General features: G+C 40.0%; 1 protein-coding gene across 1 annotated transcript in view; it reads right to left on the reverse strand.

Annotated features, from left to right (window-relative positions):
* Positions 1 to 5,558: 5,558 nt before the first annotated feature.
* Positions 5,559 to 20,883, reverse strand: part of LOC138956009 (uncharacterized) — a 46,391-nt gene continuing 31,066 nt past the window's right edge. The window contains exons 6-8 of the mRNA XM_070327483.1: positions 17,299 to 17,404; positions 7,563 to 7,727; positions 5,559 to 6,657 (exon numbers count right to left, since the gene is read on the reverse strand). Of these exons, the coding sequence (XP_070183584.1) occupies positions 6,222 to 6,657; positions 7,563 to 7,727; positions 17,299 to 17,404 (707 nt within the window). The 3' untranslated portion in view covers positions 5,559 to 6,221. The remainder of the gene's footprint in view (positions 6,658 to 7,562; positions 7,728 to 17,298; positions 17,405 to 20,883) is intronic.

The following is a 20,883-nucleotide window of genomic DNA, read 5'->3' on the forward strand; positions in this document are numbered from 1 at the left end:
TAAGTTGACCTGGGAGATCGGACAAATCTCCGGCAGCGACCGGGATTCGAACTCACGACCTCCCGATTAGGAGGCCGACGTCTTACCACCACGCCACTGCGCCCGTCACCGGATCTAAAGCCCATCGAAAATGTGTGGTCTGTTCTCAAGAATAAAGTGAAAAACCGCATGTTTTGCATCACCACCATTTAAAACTTCATGGAACAGTTGCTGGGTGCGTGGAACGAACTGCCTTTGTGGTACATCAGGAATATAATTCCAGTCCGCGGTGTATAAGGATGGTTTTGAGTCAAAAGAACCACCTGACCAGATACTAAAGATGCTGACTGTGATTCTTAGGTAAGTGTGATACTTAATCATGTTTGAACTGATCAAGCCATCTTGAAAAAAACTTTCTTTTAATCTGGCATGGGTCTGTAGCCTGGTCACGAAAAGGTGTCGTCTTAATATCTTTACTCGGCTTATTTAGTGACCAGAAAAGCAATTCAACAGAATAAAGTGACTATCCGTCACGTGCAACACGCTGTGTTAAATATCGAGAATACATTTATCATTTTTAATACAACGGGACCAAATTTTGTTCTTTTGAAAAGGCACCACTACTCAACAACCTGACTGCTTCCTATGAAGTACAGACTTAAATGGACATCTTGCTTTAGTACAGTGCGTTAATTTTGCATGGGGTCAATTCATAAAGTAGTTCCAGAACATTTGGAACTTACTACAATCCAACAACATAATATGCAAGAGTTTATTTTTCCTTCTTCATCACAAAATGTAAACATTTAAGGAATCAACAATTTTCATCAGAACTTAAAACCATTGTGTAAGAATAACCAGTCGTTATGTACAAAACTTTTATTAGTTACCATTGTAATCGCAATACCGTGTGAAAATATTTTATTTACGAATACAGGTAGGCTACATGTATGTAAAATAAAAAATCCATTTCTACATACAGTTTGGAACCATATTATTTCCAACCAAACATGTGTAAACATCTTAGGCACACTCGGTCTAGATACACTTCTACTCTGTGGGCTCTGACAGACACACATTCCAAAGCGAACTTTCTCTGATACCGTTTTACGGATTGTACAATCCCTTCAAAAAGAGTAAAGTTCAGAACCATTGGATATTTTGGATATATTAGATATAACATGCAAAATATAACGGTTCGGTCACAATAAGTGACTAAACACATACCATTTATAATCCAATGTAAGATACAACATACATGTCATTTGTGACCCTCCACCACGGAATGAGTCGCATGTCACCTTTTCATGATTTTAATATTTTTACTCAAACGTTCTAAAAGAGTTTTTTTCATTCTCCATCCAGTGGTGAAAACCGTTTTTAGGAAAGAGCGAAAACCTTTTGATTTATAAGCCTGTGACTAAGGTGACCCTCACACTGTTACCAGACACTCCCCGAACTTATATTAATTCTGGCGCAAAACCGCGCGAGGTGACAATCATGCGACTCATTTCGTGGTGGAGGGTCACATTCGGTTATACAATTATTTTTTCGAAATATAATGCAATTTGACGATTCAGGTTGAGGTTCGCTTAAAAAAAATTAAAAAAAGAGTTATGCATTTGCCTTTCAATTTATCATAGATTATAAACACTTTGACCCACAAATGAGTCTCCCCTGTGTCACAACAAAAACTTATTTTCAAACTTTATCTCCTATGGTCTGTACACATGGACACAATTAGAACAACAGGTTTGATAACTTTCCATGAGAACTCATTTTTGTAACTACGTACAGTGGAACCTTTCCTAACGGGAGACTTCCGATAAGAACAATATTTAATCTTTTATCCAATGATTTTTGTTCTGTATTAGATATCGTCAGCAGGAATTGCAAGCGCCTCTACATGCGCCGCGTGTATCTATGCGCAAGCACCCGCGCGAACATATCGACCTTTAATTCTGAATGTTTTAGTTTGTCAGTGCGCGTTGTTGGTCTCAATAAGTAAGTGAGAATCAACCTATTGATTGTTACTGAGAGAGAGAGAGGGAGAGAGAGAGAGAGAGAGAGAGAGAGAGAGAGAGAGAGAGAGAAAGAGAGAGAGAGAGAGAGAGAGAAAGAGAGAGAGGGAGATACAGAGAGAGAGAGAGAGAGAGAAAGAGAAAGAGAGAGAGAGAGAGAGAGAAATCAAATCAAATCAAATCAAATCAAATCAAATTTTATTTTTCGAGGGTTGTGGCATAAGCAATACAACCAGCCCTGGCCCAGAGAGGGGACTAAGCTAATCACATATTTACACGGATATTAACGTTGAAAAAAAGGTAGAGAAAAACAACAATATATGAATATTTACACATTACATATTATACACAAATATAAAGCGTCCTATATGTAACGTAGTGAAAACAATGCTGAATACACATGCATGAGTAAATGTGTTATTAAAGCTTTGAGTGTTTTTGTGTGGATATAATGAACACTGATGCTTTGGACAAATGAAAATATAACTAAACGAAGTCTTCCATCACTGTGATTTTTCGTAATTTAACATTAAATACAGTAAAAGGTGTTATTTGAAAGTATTGAGACTCTTTGGGACTCTCACAAATTCTGGGAGAGAATTCCACAGGACGCTACCAGAATAGGCTAAGCTTGATTTGAAGAGATCTATCCTTGGAATTGGGACGTTAAACTTTCGGTTTGGTTTGACTTTAAAGTTTGCAACGAAAGTTCGTGGTGCACGGCCGGAAAATTTTTTGTGAAGGAGTACGCCTTCATTTCATTTAAATCTTTCTTTTAATGGGAGAATCTTAAGTTTCTTATAATCATCAAATACAAGACTGCATTGTTTCAGTAAAATTAGTTTCAGCGCTCGCCTATGTAAACTATACAATGGTTTTAAAATATGAGCACTGGCAGAGTCCCAGATGGTTGAACAATAATCTGTGATGGTTTGTATATATATGCGTTAAAGTATAATAACCTTGAGTGCTGATCTAGAAAGTGTTTAATTCTATTTAACTGATATATTTTTCTCGACATTGTTTTACATACCGACCGAACATGATGGGCCCAAGACAAATTATTATCGATATTTACTCCCAAAACTTTATGATCTCCTACCTCCTCTATTGCGTCGTTACCAATTAATATGGAATGAGGATTGTTTCGTATGTTTTGTCTCTTTTGTCTTGTTGTTATTAACATGTATTTGGTCTTTTTAGGGTGAAGACTCATGTGGTTATACTCCGTCCAATGAATGAGATCGAGATCACCTACACTGTTCTGCAACGATGAATAAACTTTGTCTAATTTTTTATCAGTAGTGTGTAGGGTCGTATCGTCAGCAAAGAGTTCGCAGTCATCATTAATACTAAGAAGAAGATCATTAATATACAGGGAACAGAGTAGTGGTCCAAGGACAGAACCCTGGGGAACCCCGTATAACACAGGTCTTTTGCTGGATACGGTTGAATTAACGCAGACAGACTGCTCTCGCCCGGCTAAGAAAGAGGAGAGAGAGAGAGAGAGAGAGAGAGAGAGAGAGAGAGAGAGAGAGAGAGAGAGAGAGAGAGAGAGAGAGAGACAGACAGACAGACAGACAGACAGACAGACAGACAGACAGAGACAGAGAGTGAGATAGAGACAGGCATAGAGAGAGACAGACAGAGAAAGATTTAAGTGGTCTTATTCAATCGAAAGTGTTTACGTGTTTCTTCAATACAAAAGTTCAACAGTTTTAGACACAGGTTACATAATACGTTCACATGAACAATATAATATTACACACACTAACTTTCAGATTAAAATTCTTAACTAAAGCATTATAAAAATCGTTGGTGTGGTACTGAAACTAACCAGAACAGATTAAAATAAACAAGCAAACGCCCAAAACAAAACTAACGGAATCGAACCAAATGAACCCCTATTCCAGCATAACACTTGCGTCTAAAGGGTTCACTCATTTCCGGCTAAACACTACAAGTATAGTAATCTGTTTAAGTAGCAACTTCGGAATGTACATAAGCCAATGATTCAAAAAGCAGGCATTAAAACAAACAAGCAAACGCCCAAAACAAAACTAACGGAATCGAACCAAATGAACCCCTATTCCAGCATAACACTTGCGTCTCAAGGGTTCACTCATTTCCGGCTAAAGACTACCAGTATAATAATCTGTTTAAGTAGCAACTTCGGAATGTACATAAGCCAATGATTCAAAAAGCAGGGATACATTCGGAAGAAACCATCAGTTCTCATTTTTTCGCGCACACGTGTGTGTGTGTGTGTGTGTGTGTGTGTGTGTGTGTGTGTGTGTGTGTGTGTGTGTGTGTGTGTGTGTGTGCGTGTGCGTGCGTGTGCGTGTGTGTGTGTGTGTACCACTTTTCAATACTGCAGTAGATCTGTTGTCCTTTTTTTGTTCCAAAGAATGTTGGCCCAAATATGACCTTGACATTTGTCAAGGGTCAAACAAACTGAAATCATTTCTGAATGGCATTAAATCCTGGGAGTGTGCAAAGTTTCAAAGTTCTAGATTTTCAAAAACGCCCACGAATTTGACAATATTCACCTATATTATCCAAAGTCGAATGCTGTCTTGAATTTACGCGAGAATCAACTAGACTGATGTCATGTCTGAAGGCCATCAAACCCTTCGAGTGTAGAATGTTCCAAAGGTCTAGCTTCACCACCATCTGAGAAACAAATCAACTTTTAGGTTTTTGTTCACGAATAGCAATGCAGACAGACACTGCTCATGACAATGGCTCGCCGATTACTCGTGTGAGGCAAACATGTGTAGGTGGCATGACCAAAAACAAAACCCAACAACAACAACAAAACAACTACTTAAAGGTACAGTAAGCCTCCCGTAAACCATCACAGATACTGTCAGGCTTTTACACGCAGTACAAACACCCTTCCATTTGAACGCTCACCAAACGGGAACATCCTAGGTGCCCTACGTAAAGAGCGAGCAATTTTCAAATAATTTATTTTTGCGTGGTTTATCTTACCCCTGAGCCATCGTGAACCCGTGTGATCCAGTTTCCCTTTTTCACAATGCAGTCGTCAGTTTGTAATTTGAATGCGGCTCGCTGTGAGCTTATCTGCAATAGCACGTTATTATGTACCTCTGACTTTTCACGAAACAAACGAATGTGGTTCATAAGAACTCGAGCGATGGCTTTTGACTGCCTATAAACCGTCGTCTGCTACGAAAACCACGACATTGCGTGACCCTGCTTCCGGGCTTTTCTTTTTTCAAATTTTCAAAACTTCGAATTGTACTAATCTTGTCTTGATGAAAAAATAATTCTTTTATGATTTAAGAATGTTTGTGTAACAAGCTGTTAATTTATTATTTAGATTTTAAAAGTTAGGTCTTGCGCCAAAACGCACAATCATCGCTCCACGGATATCGCCAGTTGAAGGGAAGTAACTCATTTTTGACCTGAGTTCAGGATGGGTCCGATTGAGATGGTCTCAATCCGAAAAATTAATTCTTTGAAAATTGCTCGCTCTTTACGTAGGGAACCTAGGATGTTCCCGTTCGGTGAGTGTTCAAATGGAAGGGTGTTTGTACTGTGTGTAAAAGCCTGACAGTATCTGTGATGGTACCGCCCTGATATGGCCCTTCGTGGTCGGCTGGGCGTTAAACAAACAAACAAAACAAAACAAAATCTGTGATGGTTTACGGGAGGCGTACTGTGCCTTTAAGCCTGTTTTGGTCCAGGTACAGAAGTTACGAGAGTCGTCTTTCTTTCGTAACCCTCCTGGACAACTTCTGTTTTATAGAATAGCTGGAGGATGCAACAACCGCGTTGTAAGGAACTGATTGTTAACAAGGCTAGTTTTTTGCTTAAATTTGTCAAAGTCCCCTGGAGGGAAGCATGGCGTCGAAAACTATTAGTGTCTCCTCTTGTCAAACGTTGTAAGCACTCTGATGCTTGATAGATTCACACAGAGGGGTTAGAAGGGGCAAATTATGTTCAGTTCCCAAGTTCATCGTCCAGGTTCTCTTTAACGGAGCATGGTGTTCTATAGTCCGAATCGATCTTGTCTTCGCTGCTCTTATCTGGTTAACATGGTGTGATGTAGTCCTCATCGTTCTTGTCTTTGCTGATCTCATCTGGTGAACATGGTGTGATGCAGTCCTCATCGTTCTTGTCTTTGCTGATCTCATCTGGTTAACATGGTGTTATGTAGTCCTCATCGTTCTTGTCTTTGCTGATCTCATCTGGTTAACATGGTGTGATGTAGTCCTCATCGTTCTTGTCTTTGCTGATCTCATCTGGTGAACATGGTGTTATGTAGTCCTCATCGTTCTTGTCTTTGCTGATCTCATCTGCTGAACATGGTGTGATGTAGTCCTCATCGTTCTTGTCTTTGCTGATCTCATCTGGTGAACATGGTGTGATGTAGTCCTCATCGTTCTTTTCTTTGCTGATCTCATCTGGTGAACATGGTGTTAAGTACTCCGCCTGATTCTCACCTTCTCCTCCGTCGCCGTTTTCACGTGGCGGGAGCAGCTTGAGGTAGTCGTGTTTCTGTGAAATACTCAGAGATAGGTAATCAGGATGTTCCTTGTCGAGCGATGATTCTGCCATATACTTTGCAATTTCAGGATTTTCCTCGCCGATGACGTCATAGTCGCTGACAGGTCTTTCGTTCTTATCACTGAAAAAAAGAGCAAGTAAATAATGTGCATAATTATATTAATTATGGTTGAGTGGTGTATGCATGTGTCCATGTCAGTATATCCATGTCTTTGTGTGTGTGTGTGTGTGTGTGTGTGTGTGTGTGTGTGTGTGTGTGTGTGTGTGTGTGTGTGTGTGTGTGTGTGAGAGAGAGAAAGAGAGAGAGAGAGAGATAGAGGGGGAGATAGAGAGAGAGAAAGAGAGAGAAAGAGAGAGAGAGAGAGAGAAAGAGAGAGATAGCGAGAGAGAGAAAGAGAGAGAGAGAGAGAGGGAGGAATGATAAGAGAGACACCGGTGAATTCAAAACGACATTTTGTGACCGAGAAGGACAGGGAAATTACGATCGCAGAGGGCAAGGCAGTCCTTGAAAAGAGCAGACATGACAGAGAAATCCAGAACCAGACAGAATAATTATGTCGGAACAAAATACAAGATCAAGACAAAGCAGAGAAGAACAGGATACGACGGAGCACAGGAGAACTGCACAAGAACAAGATTCAGATAACAGGACGGAGATACACAGAGCAAAACAGAGCAATAGAGGGCAGAACGAGGCAAAGAGGAAAGTGGCAATTAATTCATGACAGAGCAAAACGAAGCAAGACAAGTCAAAACAAAGCCAGACAGCTCAAAACAAAAACAACAATACGACGTAAGGAAAGAAAATTATGCAAGACAAATCCAGACAAGGAAAGACAAGATAAGGCTCAGCAAACGAGACAACGAAAACAAACAAAAACAGAACAATACGTAAGGCAAGACAATGCAAGACAACACAAGACGAGACAAGTCAAAACAAAACAAGACAAGGAAGGACATGTCGACAAAAGCACGACATTTGCAAAACAAGACAAGGCAAGTAGGAAGAAGATAAACATGTCATACTCATAGCTCGGGTTGGTCAGGTCAAGGTCCAGACGTCCGAGTTCTACACTATCTTGCTGACCACTGTGGTCAGGACCTGTGTAGCGTCCAGCAGGGGTCAGGGAGCTGTAGTCGTGTTCGTCATCTTGTCTCTCGCGTCTGGCAGTGTCGGGCCGATTGATGCGTCTGCAACATTCAAGGGTAAGAGATTTTACAAATGCAAATTCACACACGCACACACACACACACACACACACACACACACACACACACACACACACACACACACACGAAGAAAAAATCCATTACAGTTTGTTTGCTCAGTTGTAGGCAGAAATTTAAGAAGTATTTATTACATTTCTGGTACTTGTAGACTGTATATATATATATATATATTCACATGTCATTATTCATCGGGAATGAAGCATCTTGTGTGGTGGATGACATCGACAACCATCCTCCACTGATGCAACCACATGCAAAGCACCCACAAGAAAGAGTAAATCAATGAATGAGGTAGGCTGTCATGAAGTAAAACTCAATTCTATTTTATGTTAAATGACTGTTAAAAATTTTTTTAAACATTAAATCGCCATCAACAGTCTTTCTGCAGTTGAATTTTCTAGGTTGTCAAGTTTGATTTTCTCGCAATTAATTATTTAAAATACTATACTGTTCAAAAAAAGAAACGCATAGTTGCTACTTGCCAAATTTGTTTTATTTTTCGAAAAAATTAACAGAAAATCCAATATTTAGATTATTTGTTTGAAATTTGGTATGGACACAGTTGAATGCACACACAGTTCATTTGCATCTTCAAATAAATCAGTCAATCAATACGATTGGGTGCCGAGGCTGTCAAGTCAGTAGGGGGTGTGACTGCCTTGAGCAGCAACAACTGCCCGGCACCTTCTGGGCATGGACTGGATCAGATGCCGGATATCTTGCTGTGGGATGGTGTCCCACTCCTCCTGAAGTGCCTGCAATAGATCGCGGTGATTTGCCGGCGCTTCTTCTCGCCTGCGCACACGTCTGTCCAATTCATCCCAGAGGTGTTCTATCGGGTTCATGTCTGGCGACATGGATGGCCAGGGAAGCACCTGGACATGGTGGTCGGTGAGGAACTGGGTGGTGAGTCGTGCTGTGTGCGGGCGAGCGTTGTCCTGCTGGAATATGGCATCCTGGTCAGCCAGAAGAGGAAGGGCGTGTGGGCGCAGAATTTCCTCCACGTATCGCTGGGCAGTTATGCGCCCTTGGACGTGCACCAGGGTGCTCCTTCCAGCGGTATTGATCGCCCCCCACACCATGACGCCTCCACTATGGGCGCGTAACGTTCGTTTACTCTCCGGTAGACCCTCCTCCGACCATCATGTCGCTGGAGCAGGAAGTAGGACTCGTCGCTGAACCACACGTGTCTCCAGTGATTCCGGACGGTCCAGCGAAGGTGCTGGTTGCCCCACTGCACTCGGTTCTGGCGATGGCGGCGGGTGACGACAGCTCCTCTGTGAGGTCTGCGAGCTCTCAAACCAGCTTCATGCAGGCGGTTCCGCACGGTCTGGTCCGATAATCGGTGTGGCCCGGGGAGAGCCTGGACAGAAGATGAGGCCGACAGGAAACGATTCCGGAGGTGGCGGAGCCGTATGAAGCGGTCGTGAGCAGCAGTTGTCGCCCTTGGTCTTCCCGCTCGTGGCAAGTCAGCAACGGAGCCAGTGGCTTGAAACCTGACCCACAGTCTACTGATGGTGCTCTGGGACACGTGGAAGTGCCTGGCGATTGCACTTTGACTTTGGCCTGCTTGTAAACGACCCAATGCAATTTGGCGGTCTTCTCTGCTCAATCGGGCCATCTTTCGTCGCTGAATTGTCGTCTGATTTCTTTGTGGCGAACAATCCGCTTTTATGGGTTTTGGAAGACATGGTGAGAGCTCAATATTCCCCGAGTTTCACGAGATTACACTGAAGCATGACGAGTGGTCATGCCAAATGAGCAATTTTGACATTGTAGCCACTGATAACGCATGCGTCACGTGCAGAGCTCACTTGTGGCAATGGACGAAAGGTCGACGACCAGATAAACATTTTCTGCAGTTTGGTGGATATCCTTGTAGCCATATAACTAAATTAACCAAATATTACAAGCTATGCGTTTCTTTTTTTGAACAGTATAACATAATTGGTTTCATATGCATTGAGTACAACTCTACTTTGTAGGCTTTTAGGTGTCTGAGGCATTCTTAAAAGCTCATTAAAACAATTCCAACTGGTTTAAGAGGTATTTGCAATTAAACACTCTTCTGGGTCCACACGTACCCACGACGACCGGCGAATGAAACCATTCGTAAGTGACTCTTAGCACTTTTAACCTTTACTGGATCACGCGTTGGACTACACAGTCCGGATGATGTAGGATTCCAAGTAAAAAGTATGGGTCGTACACGACCCATACCATCCGAAAAGGAATTAACCTTTTGACGCCTCTTTGTAGAGTATGGATTGTACACAACCCACGCCATCCGAATAAAGATAAGCAGCATAAAATTTCATACATAATTCCATATGGGTCGTCCACGACCCACATCATCCCGACTGTGTAGTTCAAATTACGTCATCGTTTATTTGTTTGATTACATTTACAAAGATAGTCTTTCAAAAGTTTAGCAATAGGAAGGTCGTATGGTGATTGGAGATTGTATGAAGTCTCAATTAAAAACTCCGAATTGTTTCAGAGATAAAGACGATTTTGCAAGGCTCTGGGTCGTCCACGAAGCACGGTGAAGGTTTCTTCTTCTTCTTCTTCTTCTGCGTTCGTGGGCTGAAACTCCCACGTACACTCGTGTTTTTTGCACGAGTGGAATTTTACGTGTATGACCGTTTTTTACCCCGCCATTTTGGCAGCCATACCCCGTTTTCGGAGGAAGCATGCTGGGTATTTTCGTGTTTCTATAACCCACCGAACTCTGACATGGATTACAGGATCTTTTTCGTGCGCACTTGGTCTTGTGCTTGCGTGTACACACGGGGGTGTTCGGACACCGAGGAGAGTCTGCACACAAAGTTGACTCTGAGAAATAAATCTCTCGCCGAACGTGGGGACGAACTCACGCTGACAGCGGCCAAATGGATACAAATCCAGCGCGCTACCGACTGAGCTACATCCCCGCCCAGGTGAAGGTTTAATACGATACTGTAATGTTATACATTTTAATGTTTGTTCACACCACACTGAGTTAGGGCAAGTTGCAATAGGTGTGCCTGTTAAAACTATAACCCATGTGTTTTGTGTGTGTGCTTGTAAACACATTCATGTTGTATCTTTTTCAGATTAAAAAATACATAGAAAAACAATTGTAATTGATATACTATTAACGTTAACTCAATAAAAGTACATATTCAGTCAAGCAGTTATCATTCGTAACTTGGTTTAATGATCTTGTAATTCTTATTTCCATGTGTATTTTATAATCTTTGACAGTTAGGTTAGACGTGTCAAAGACAATATTCCATTTAAATGTATTCATTTTAATGGAAAATAAAGTGTTCTGATTGTTATTGTTATTGTCATTATTAACCTTGAGTCGCCTTGTGGTGAGATATGTGCGCGCTATAAATTCTCTTATTATTTAAGTTATTGAGACGTCCCAGTGCACTAAGGGATTTATAGAGCAAATCGAGAAAATTCATTATTGAACAAAGCGCATAGCGCTGAGTTCAATAATTATTTTCGAGATTTGCTCTATAAATCCCTTAGTGCACTGGGATTGTTTCAATAACGATATTGTCAGTACCGCCAGAGAAAAAAGAAGATTCAAAACGCACATTTTGCAAAGCGCATTTGGACAGGCGTAACTGTGTGGTCAGGTTTGTGTCACTGGATCTACTTTTGTGTGGGCTGTCTCAAGTGTGTCGTGCTTTCGTCACACGCAAACTCTTTTTAATTTTTGTTGGTAAATTCCAGTGTAGCGTTAAGCTAAAAAGTGATGATCTTTTATAGAGACCTCATTTAAACTCGGAGAAAGGACTGTGCTCTTGGTTTCGAAACCTTGAACCTTCATCGAGCTTCTAGTCCAGGCATCTTAGCCACTTTAGTGAAGGGAACGTTGAAGTGACAATGACTAGGTTTAAAATGTCCCTTATCAGAAAGTTCAACCTCATTCGTTTGATGTTTATTAAGCACATTTTCATATAAAGTTGGCGCTTCATACGGAAAAATGGCTTTGAAATTGACCCAAATCCTTCTTTGGGCTCTGTAAATGTCGTTTGGGGGTATGGTTGTAAAATGGTATCTACTGGTCACCCCAATGTATAAACTGAAAACTATTTCTGCACCAGAACACGCAGAAAGGATTGTATCTGCCTGATGTCTGATGCTTTTCAAAATCCCCAACCACTAACACCTTCAAAACGGACTTTAACTGACACTGTTGTTTTTCCCTATATAATCCTTACTATTTTTCCGAGACGTCGTCGTGTTGTGTATTTAGCTTGCCACAACCTCATACATGGTCCTGAAAGTTAAAGTTGAAGAAAATACTAAAGATAAATGAAAAAGCTGACGCAGTGTCATTCGCACCGTGAATCCCCCCATGGGAACATACTAAAGTCTGGTTCCAAATAGGCTCAATTTCCTTCTATTTCTTTGTATTTCTGCCTCGTAGGGGTAGGGGTGTTCAAACCAAAGGCACCTTTAAACCAAAATTCAAATCACACATCTTACAATACTAAGACACTCAGCAGTAAAAGGGTGTCTGCTGGTAAAAAATTCCAAACAATCCTAAAAGTACTTCACTACTAAAAGTGCTTTTAAAAAGAGCCGTTATTTTTCCCTCTATATTCAGTATTGTGTTTTCTGCGAACATGTAGTCTATTTAGATGGTTGTCGTGTGCACTTGAGTTGCTAAAGCGTTTTCAGTTGGGCATATGTCGAAAAGCAAAGAATTAGCCCTTTGAAAACCATCAGAACTGTCACACAAAAATAACATTTACCTATCTCACCAACTGACCAAACATAGGGCTTTTCCTTATGTATTATGTATTGTCGTGTTTTTTGTAGCATACTTGTGAAAACAGCCACCACTGTTGTAAATGATACTTTAAAGAGCATTATTTCATTTTTACAGTTGAAGGACAACCTGGACTGCCGTATATTACAGCTGTTTTACAATCAGCCAAAATTTTCTTAACAAACGTATGTTAAGAACAACTCCCACAGTGAAATTGAAGGAAAACAAAGTGAAAATCCGCCTGCCATAGAGGAGCTAAAGAATCAACAATAAACGACTGCATGGATAGCTTGATGCACGAATGCATTGCGGACATGTTTGTCTCCAACCAAGAGAAAGTTCCAAAAAATCCCTTTTGTGCTTCTTATTATACAGTGACGTCAAAGACAGCCTTTTCTGCTGTTCATACATTCAGGGGTTATGGTTACACTAAACGACGTAGTTGTAGCCATACTGCCATCCAGATTTATTTTTTCCTTGCGAGCAGTCACAGGGTGTTTGTGCTGTCTGCCAACCGTTAGATGACCCCGCCCAAGTCTGTTAAGGGACCGTTTGACCGTTATAGAACGCGTCTTTTTGATTTTTTGGCACAGTTGGAAACGGTTGATTTTTATCCCTACCATTGTTTCCAAACATTATATAGGAATGTTTTGTGAACAACGGATAATAGCCGCTACTCGCATGTGTAGCAAAAGTGAGCGTACATACTCACCCTGGTCGTACAGCCGTTGTCCGTTGCCCGTCTTTATCTGTCTGTACTGAACATTACCTTTGGATATTTCTCCAACGCTATGAAGTGAAGAAACACCAAATGTTGCAAAATGTTGTATGACCCCAAGAGCTCAAAAAAGATACTTGAGAACCTTGACCTTACCATAAGGTCAAGGTCACAGGGAGAATTAATGTGGTCTAAAAACTGCAAAATTTCACATTGTGCCAGTTTTCTGGAAAACAAATTAAAAACAGCGGGCTTAGTTTTGTATGGTATACAAGAAAAAGAAAGCCTTATCTTCTGATACCATTTTGGTTGACCTCGCTTCAATGTCAAGGTCAGAGGAGCCCTTCAAAGTTGAATTGTAGACATATTTTGATGTGAGCTTGCCCCTTTAACTTTACTATGGACGATATCTCTTACAAACTTAAACACTGAGTGGGGCGTTTGTTAGAATTTCATAGTGAGCCACATCTGGTCACATATCGTTAGGGTCAAGGTCACATTGACCCCTATGAAAAATGTGACCAAGCCGGGTAAAGAAATCCATGTGTCTTGGTAAAAAATCTTAACAAAGCAAAGCCCATGCGACTCTCATGCTTGACCTTTGTCTTAAAGTGACCTTGACCTTCAGGTGACCTTGAAGGTGAAGGTCTAACAACTGAAGCTGGCAAGGACATTGTACACTATTAGAACTGTTTTACAGATTTTTCCTACCAAATTACACATGACCTTTGGCCAAGGTCAAGATCATCAAAGGTCACACATCACAAGGCTATCAATTCAAGACATAGGAAGCATAAACATACTTATTGGCACTTTCTACAAAGAGACATTGTCACTTTTAGTGATTCAATTGCCCGTTTCAGTCACATTTCATAAGGGGCAAAGTGACCTTGACCTTGATGATATGTGACTAAATGTGGCTCAATATCAGTATATAACATGTGCCCCACACAATTATGAAGTTTGAAAGATTTTTTTCATAGTTCAGGGTCAAGGTCACTTCAAAACATGTATACAATTCAACTTTGAAGGACTCCTGTGACCTTGACATTGAAGCGAGGTCAACCAAAATGGTATCAGAAGATAAGGCTTTCTTTTTCTTGTATACCATACAAAACTAAGCCCGCTGTTTTTAATTTGTTTTCCAGAAAACTGGCACAATGTGAAATTTTGCAGTTTTTAGACCACATTAATTCTCCCTGTGACCTTGACCTTATGGTAAGGTCAAGGTTCTCAAGTATCTTTTTTGAGCTCTTGGGGTCATACAACATTTTGCAACATTTGGTGTTTCTTCACTTCATAGCGTTGGAGAAATATCCAAAGGTAATGTTCAGTACAGACAGATAAAGACGGGCAACGGACAACGGCTGTACGACCAGGGTGAGTATGTACGCTCACTTTTGCTACACATGCGAGTAGCGGCTATTATCCGTTGTTCACAAAACATTCCTATATAATGTTTGGAAACAATGGTAGGGATAAAAATCAACCGTTTCCAACTGTGCCAAAAAATCAAAAAGACGCGTTCTATAACGGTCAAACGGTCCCTTAACAGACTTGGGCGGGGTCATCTAACGGTTGGCAGACAGCACAAACACCCTGTGACTGCTCGCAAGGAAAAAATAAATCTGGATGGCAGTATGGCTACAACTACGTCGTTTAGTGTAACCATAACCCCTGAATGTATGAACAGCAGAAAAGGCTGTCTTTGACGTCACTGTATAATAAGAAGCACAAAAGGGATTTTTTGGAACTTTCTCTTGGTTGGAGACAAACATGTCCGCAATGCATTCGTGCATCAAGCTATCCATGCAGTCGTTTATTGTTGATTCTTTAGCTCCTCTATGGCAGGGGGATTTTCAATTTGTTTTCCTTCAATTTCACTATGGGAGTTGTTCTTAACATACGTTTGTTAAGAAAATTTTGGCTGATTGTAAAACAGCTGTAATATACGGCAGTCCAGGTTGTCCTTCAACTGTAAAAATGAAATAATGCTCTTTAAAGTATCATTTACAACAGTGGTGGCTGTTTTCACAAGTATGCTACAAAAAACACGACAATACATAATACATAAGGAAAAGCCCTATGTTTGGTCAGTTGGTGAGATAGGTAAATGTTATTTTTGTGTGACAGTTCTGATGGTTTTCAAAGGGCTAATTCTTTGCTTTTCGACATATGCCCAACTGAAAACGCTTTAGCAACTCAAGTGCACACGACAACCATCTAAATAGACTACATGTTCGCAGAAAACACAATACTGAATATAGAGGGAAAAATAACGGCTCTTTTTAAAAGCACTTTTAGTAGTGAAGTACTTTTAGGATTGTTTGGAATTTTTTACCAGCAGACACCCTTTTACTGCTGAGTGTCTTAGTATTGTAAGATGTGTGATTTGAATTTTGGTTTAAAGGTGCCTTTGGTTTGAACACCCCTACCCCTACGAGGCAGAAATACAAAGAAATAGAAGGAAATTGAGCCTATTTGGAACCAGACTTTAGTATGTTCCCATGGGGGGATTCACGGTGCGAATGACACTGCGTCAGCTTTTTCATTTATCTTTAGTATTTTCTTCAACTTTAACTTTCAGGACCATGTATGAGGTTGTGGCAAGCTAAATACACAACACGACGACGTCTCGGAAAAATAGTAAGGATTATATAGGGAAAAACAACAGTGTCAGTTAAAGTCCGTTTTGAAGGTGTTAGTGGTTGGGGATTTTGAAAAGCATCAGACATCAGGCAGATACAATCCTTTCTGCGTGTTCTGGTGCAGAAATAGTTTTCAGTTTATACATTGGGGTGACCAGTAGATACCATTTTACAACCATACCCCCAAACGACATTTACAGAGCCCAAAGAAGGATTTGGGTCAATTTCAAAGCCATTTTTCCGTATGAAGCGCCAACTTTATATGAAAATGTGCTTAATAAACATCAAACGAATGAGGTTGAACTTTCTGATAAGGGACATTTTAAACCTAGTCATTGTCACTTCAACGTTGTTCTCTAATATGCCTGGACTATTCGACAGATTGACTGGGCAGAGTTTTGCCCCTTGCCACGGTCGACGGGAAAGCACATTTCCAAAATAAATGTGGCATGTTTCTCGTGTGGTATCTCACTCATCTGGGAGTCTGGTACTACATATGAACGGTAAGAATGCTCTGAACCCTACACGTATTATATCCCCATCGTTTTTTCGTTCACATTTGCCCAACATGTTAATTTGCTAAGCGGGGTTTATGTCGTCTGTTAGGGCAATCAAACCACTGCATGCAGTCTGCACTGAGTCTGCACTTACGAGGCAGGCTGGTAACGATAAGTCTTATATATGGTAAGAACGTTCTGAACCCTACACGTTTTCGATTACGATTGTTCTTGCCTTGAAATAATAATTCGGAAACCATTCATTTACTGAACTGATGCAGTCGTATTTCAGTGTAGTCAGTGCTACAGAGTCGATCGAGTCAGTCTTCCAAACTGGTCTAGCTGGTACGTTATCGGAATAACACTTGTGTTTTCTGCTAGCGGGTGGGAATTTTATACTAACTCATCATTTGGTAATGTGGATGATAAGCTACATGCCACTAACACGGCATATGAGAAGAATCTATGCAAGTCGGCGAAAATTAGATGAAACACAGCGGCTTCTATTTTTAGATCACTGGCAGCCGCACTGTGGCACAGGCACATGCAATCTGTCAGAAAAAAAACACTTCTGCTTTAATTGAGAAGCAGGGAATTTATGGTCATTTGGTATTGTGGAGAAAATAAGCTACATGTCAGTAATTAATTCTGAGGATGAGAGCACAGTCTTGCTTAGGCAAAGGGCGTAATAATACGCTCTGTGGAAAAGTTAGCGCACTCCAAGAGTGCGCTAACAGTTTTAGCGCATCGCCATTAGCCAATCAACTGGTTCACATCAGTCATGTGACACCAGTACTTACTGACAATTATTATTATTATTATTATCAATTATTATTGTTGTTAATCAATCAAGCCGACTAGAATGGAGGTACGCTAGCATTTCTATAGACATCACCTGTAAACAACGATGACAAGGATGACAACCACCAGAAAGGCCACCACTCCTCCAATGATCGAGCCAATGAGAACAGGGGACGTGGATGACGGTTCTTCTTGTTTCACTGTCGGCACAACCAAGAAAATGCATTTATGTTTTATCATTCTTAGAATAATAGTGATTACTAAAATCACAAACTGGAAGGTGCTCGTGCGCAGTCCAAATAATTAAAAGTGATTCAATGGTATGTAAAACTAATCGCAAAAGTTTGCTAATAATTTGTTCAGATGCTGCTAACATAAATGCAATGAAGATGTTCATGCCAAGCAGGTTGTACTCGTACATTGATTATGCAATTCATTAATAGTAATTGAGATACCATTATTATTTAATCAATATAAGTACAGATGAAGTGAAGCAGTTGATGTTCGTAACTCGTTTTTTCTTCAGATTTTGTATTATGTCATTGCAGAAACATTTAGATCTTAGTTGATTTCTGAAATCAGTTTGTGCAAAATATGAGTTCTGATACAAATCCTTTTTTTTATTTTTTTTACAAAACATCAACCAACATACCGTGCAATATCAATAAGCATCAACCAATTAATCATGCAATATGCAATATGAGAATGTAAAACGGATTATGTCTGCCCGGTCCTGATTTAAATGTGCATAATCCTTCAGAAATATTAAAACTGATAATGTAAACATGTTTTTAAGAGATCACAAAATTTGGAAAAGTTTTTGCATATGATTGAAGAATGTTATTGTATATCACATTTAAAAATGAACAAAAGCAAAACAGGGTTATGTGGCCAGGTTAAAAAAGGAATGACACGAATTCTCCATTTAGTTTTTTAACAAAGAAATAAGTTGAACATTATTGGTAATTATTTTTGCAATTATATGCCTGCCTTATGTATTGGAGTAACAGTTTTTGTATAATATAAATTGAATAAAATAATCAAGAATTGACAAAAAAGACATTTAGGTGTTATAGGGGAATCATGCATAATTAAGACGTTTTTGATGTCGCAGATGTGTTACCCGATGCAATCCCTCGTGGTACCAAGAAAGGTGCTCGATACATAAAACACTATTTTTGTTGCTTCTTATGGAGAAAAAAAAGGACTGAAATGAAAATGAAAACAAAAGTTATAGGGTCGGCGGGAGAAAAAATAGGGTCGGTCGGGTTACCCTAAATCAACATATATTTTTGTTTGGCCTTATACGAAAGGAGGTATTAATGATAAATATGTATGATTTTCAAGCATCATTTTTGCTGACATTGGCGAAAAACGTACGCGTACACTGTGATGTTTTTAAAAAAAGGGAACATTATACCGACTTTTTTGTTTAAAATATTGGAGAAGGATTTTGCTTGGTTTAAAAGTTCAGCATGTGTTAAGGATTTCGTTAGATTGAATTTTAAGGCTGACATAATCCTATTTAATTAGTTTAATTGCTTCCAGGGCTTTTCCCATCGTTGCGGGGATGTATAAATGAAGCTTCCTGCAAAGTTTTAGGTTTGAAGTCCTTACCAATTACGAGAAATAATTAATTCTTTATTGCAATGTTTAGCAACAGTTCTCAAGGACTTGGGCTATTTTTAGACCGTCAACACAGACAGTACAGCTTCGTCAATCCCCGCGTGAAGGAAATCGCTCACCTTCCACGTGCAAAACGTAGTGATAATGATATTGACACGCCAGATTAGCGCGGTAGCGTATTGTGCTAAGCAGGAAAGCGCGCTTTTCTGTATTCTTGTTTAACTTCGCAATTTCCGGAAAACATCCACTTTCACTTTGAGACTGTTCTGTTTACATTCGACACTATCAAAACCACTTTGCAATACTGAAATATTTTTTTCTGTTTTCGAAAGCTACAGCCAATCGTTATTATATCCCCTTAGGTACAGTTTTATAACATTATTGGCACATGTAAACATGAATTAATTAATGAACGCTACGTATATGGCAGCCTTTAATACGTTCACATTTTTAGAAAGAAGTATTGAATATATGGTTAGAAAATAGAACGCATGTTGAGAGCGAGCATAATCTCTTTTTGGATGAGTGATTATTTAACGACCCGGCCATTGTGTATAAAAGTACAATGCTTTTTTTTAAAGCATTAGATTCAAGCTGGCATTATATATGTTAAAGATGCATGGGTTGGAAATTAATTTATTTTCTGTGCATATATTTGTGTGATAGTGGAGCATCATGTAAATAGGCAGTTTGCATACTGGGCCATAAAAACTGCTATGTGCGCGCGTAAAACCGCGAGACAGTGAACAAAACGACACTCAGCCAGCCACGAGAAAACAGCCGGTCACGCCGCGCGATTTACGCCACTTGCTAGCGACGGCGAAAAATACCGTGCCATGCGCTGCACGCTTTTGGCAAAATAAATATCAAGTTCAGCTTGATAAGAATTATTGGACGTTGGCACGTAATTGTACAGACGAAGAACGACTAAGATTATTACAGTGGAATAGTTTGCATAACGTGTATCCCACCGTCTACTAAATAATAATTATGAGGATTAGAGAAAATAATAAGTGCGATTATTGTGGAAACATTAATTTTATCCCCGAGTACGCAGTACTAGGGTCCAGCAGACTTTAATTGTGTGTCTGTGTGTCTGTCTCGACTTAACAGCTTATTGCTGGGAAACTACTGGGCGCAGTTCGTTCAAAAGTTGATACACTAACTTGATAATAGGTCCGATTGATCGTATTAAAACTTCATAATGTTACCTGGGACCTCAATGCGAAATATTCCACCAAAACGACTCTTAACGGGGGGAGTTTTTGCGGTGGGAGGCTGGTCGCTTTGCGAACAGCCAGTCACTGAACTAAAGGGGAGACTTGGGCGCCCTGAGCCGAACACGTCACGCAGTGACGAGAAAAGCATGATTTGCAAACCAGCCGCAGCTGGTGGGGATTTGGTCTCGGCAAAGAAACTACAATACAGTGTTTGGTCTCGGTGAGACTGAAAGAGAGAGAGCGACAGATACACACAGTGATTCAAGGCGCACAACTCTAGTAAAGTTGTCGTAGCACGTCCGTCTATGGCCAAAGTGATCCGGGTTCAATTCCCGGCATGGGCGGTCTATTTTTTTTTTTTAATTCTTGTTTACTATTGTTTATTATGAACGTTTTAATGTTTTATTTTACTCTAATAATTTTTTTAATTGTGTAAAATAAATAAAAAAAAAATTTTTTTTTTAAATCCACGTGCACAAGACAAAAACTTTCATACTGGGGGAGCGAGCCAGTCTGAAGAGTACTCGGGTCCAGCGCCAGCGTTTTTTATTGAACTTTTTTTTCTGAATTATACCAAGATGAAAAATGTTTGGATACATTTTCAGAATGAAAGATTTATACATGTTAATTGGCAAAAGCATTCTTTTGAGTGAACGAGATGTTCTTTTTGGTTATGAAGTTAATGAAAATAATCAAAATGAAAATCAGCAAATAAATCACATCATATAAATTCAAAAAATGTCCATAAGTAAATTCAAAGAAAAAGCATAAAACGGTTGATGTGGTAAATTTCCAGCAATTCTTAAATAATAATGTCTTAAATGATGTATGGC

Source organism: Littorina saxatilis, unplaced genomic scaffold (genome assembly GCF_037325665.1).
Source record: "Littorina saxatilis isolate snail1 unplaced genomic scaffold, US_GU_Lsax_2.0 scaffold_259, whole genome shotgun sequence".
NCBI classification, from domain to species: Eukaryota; Metazoa; Mollusca; class Gastropoda; order Littorinimorpha; family Littorinidae; genus Littorina; species Littorina saxatilis.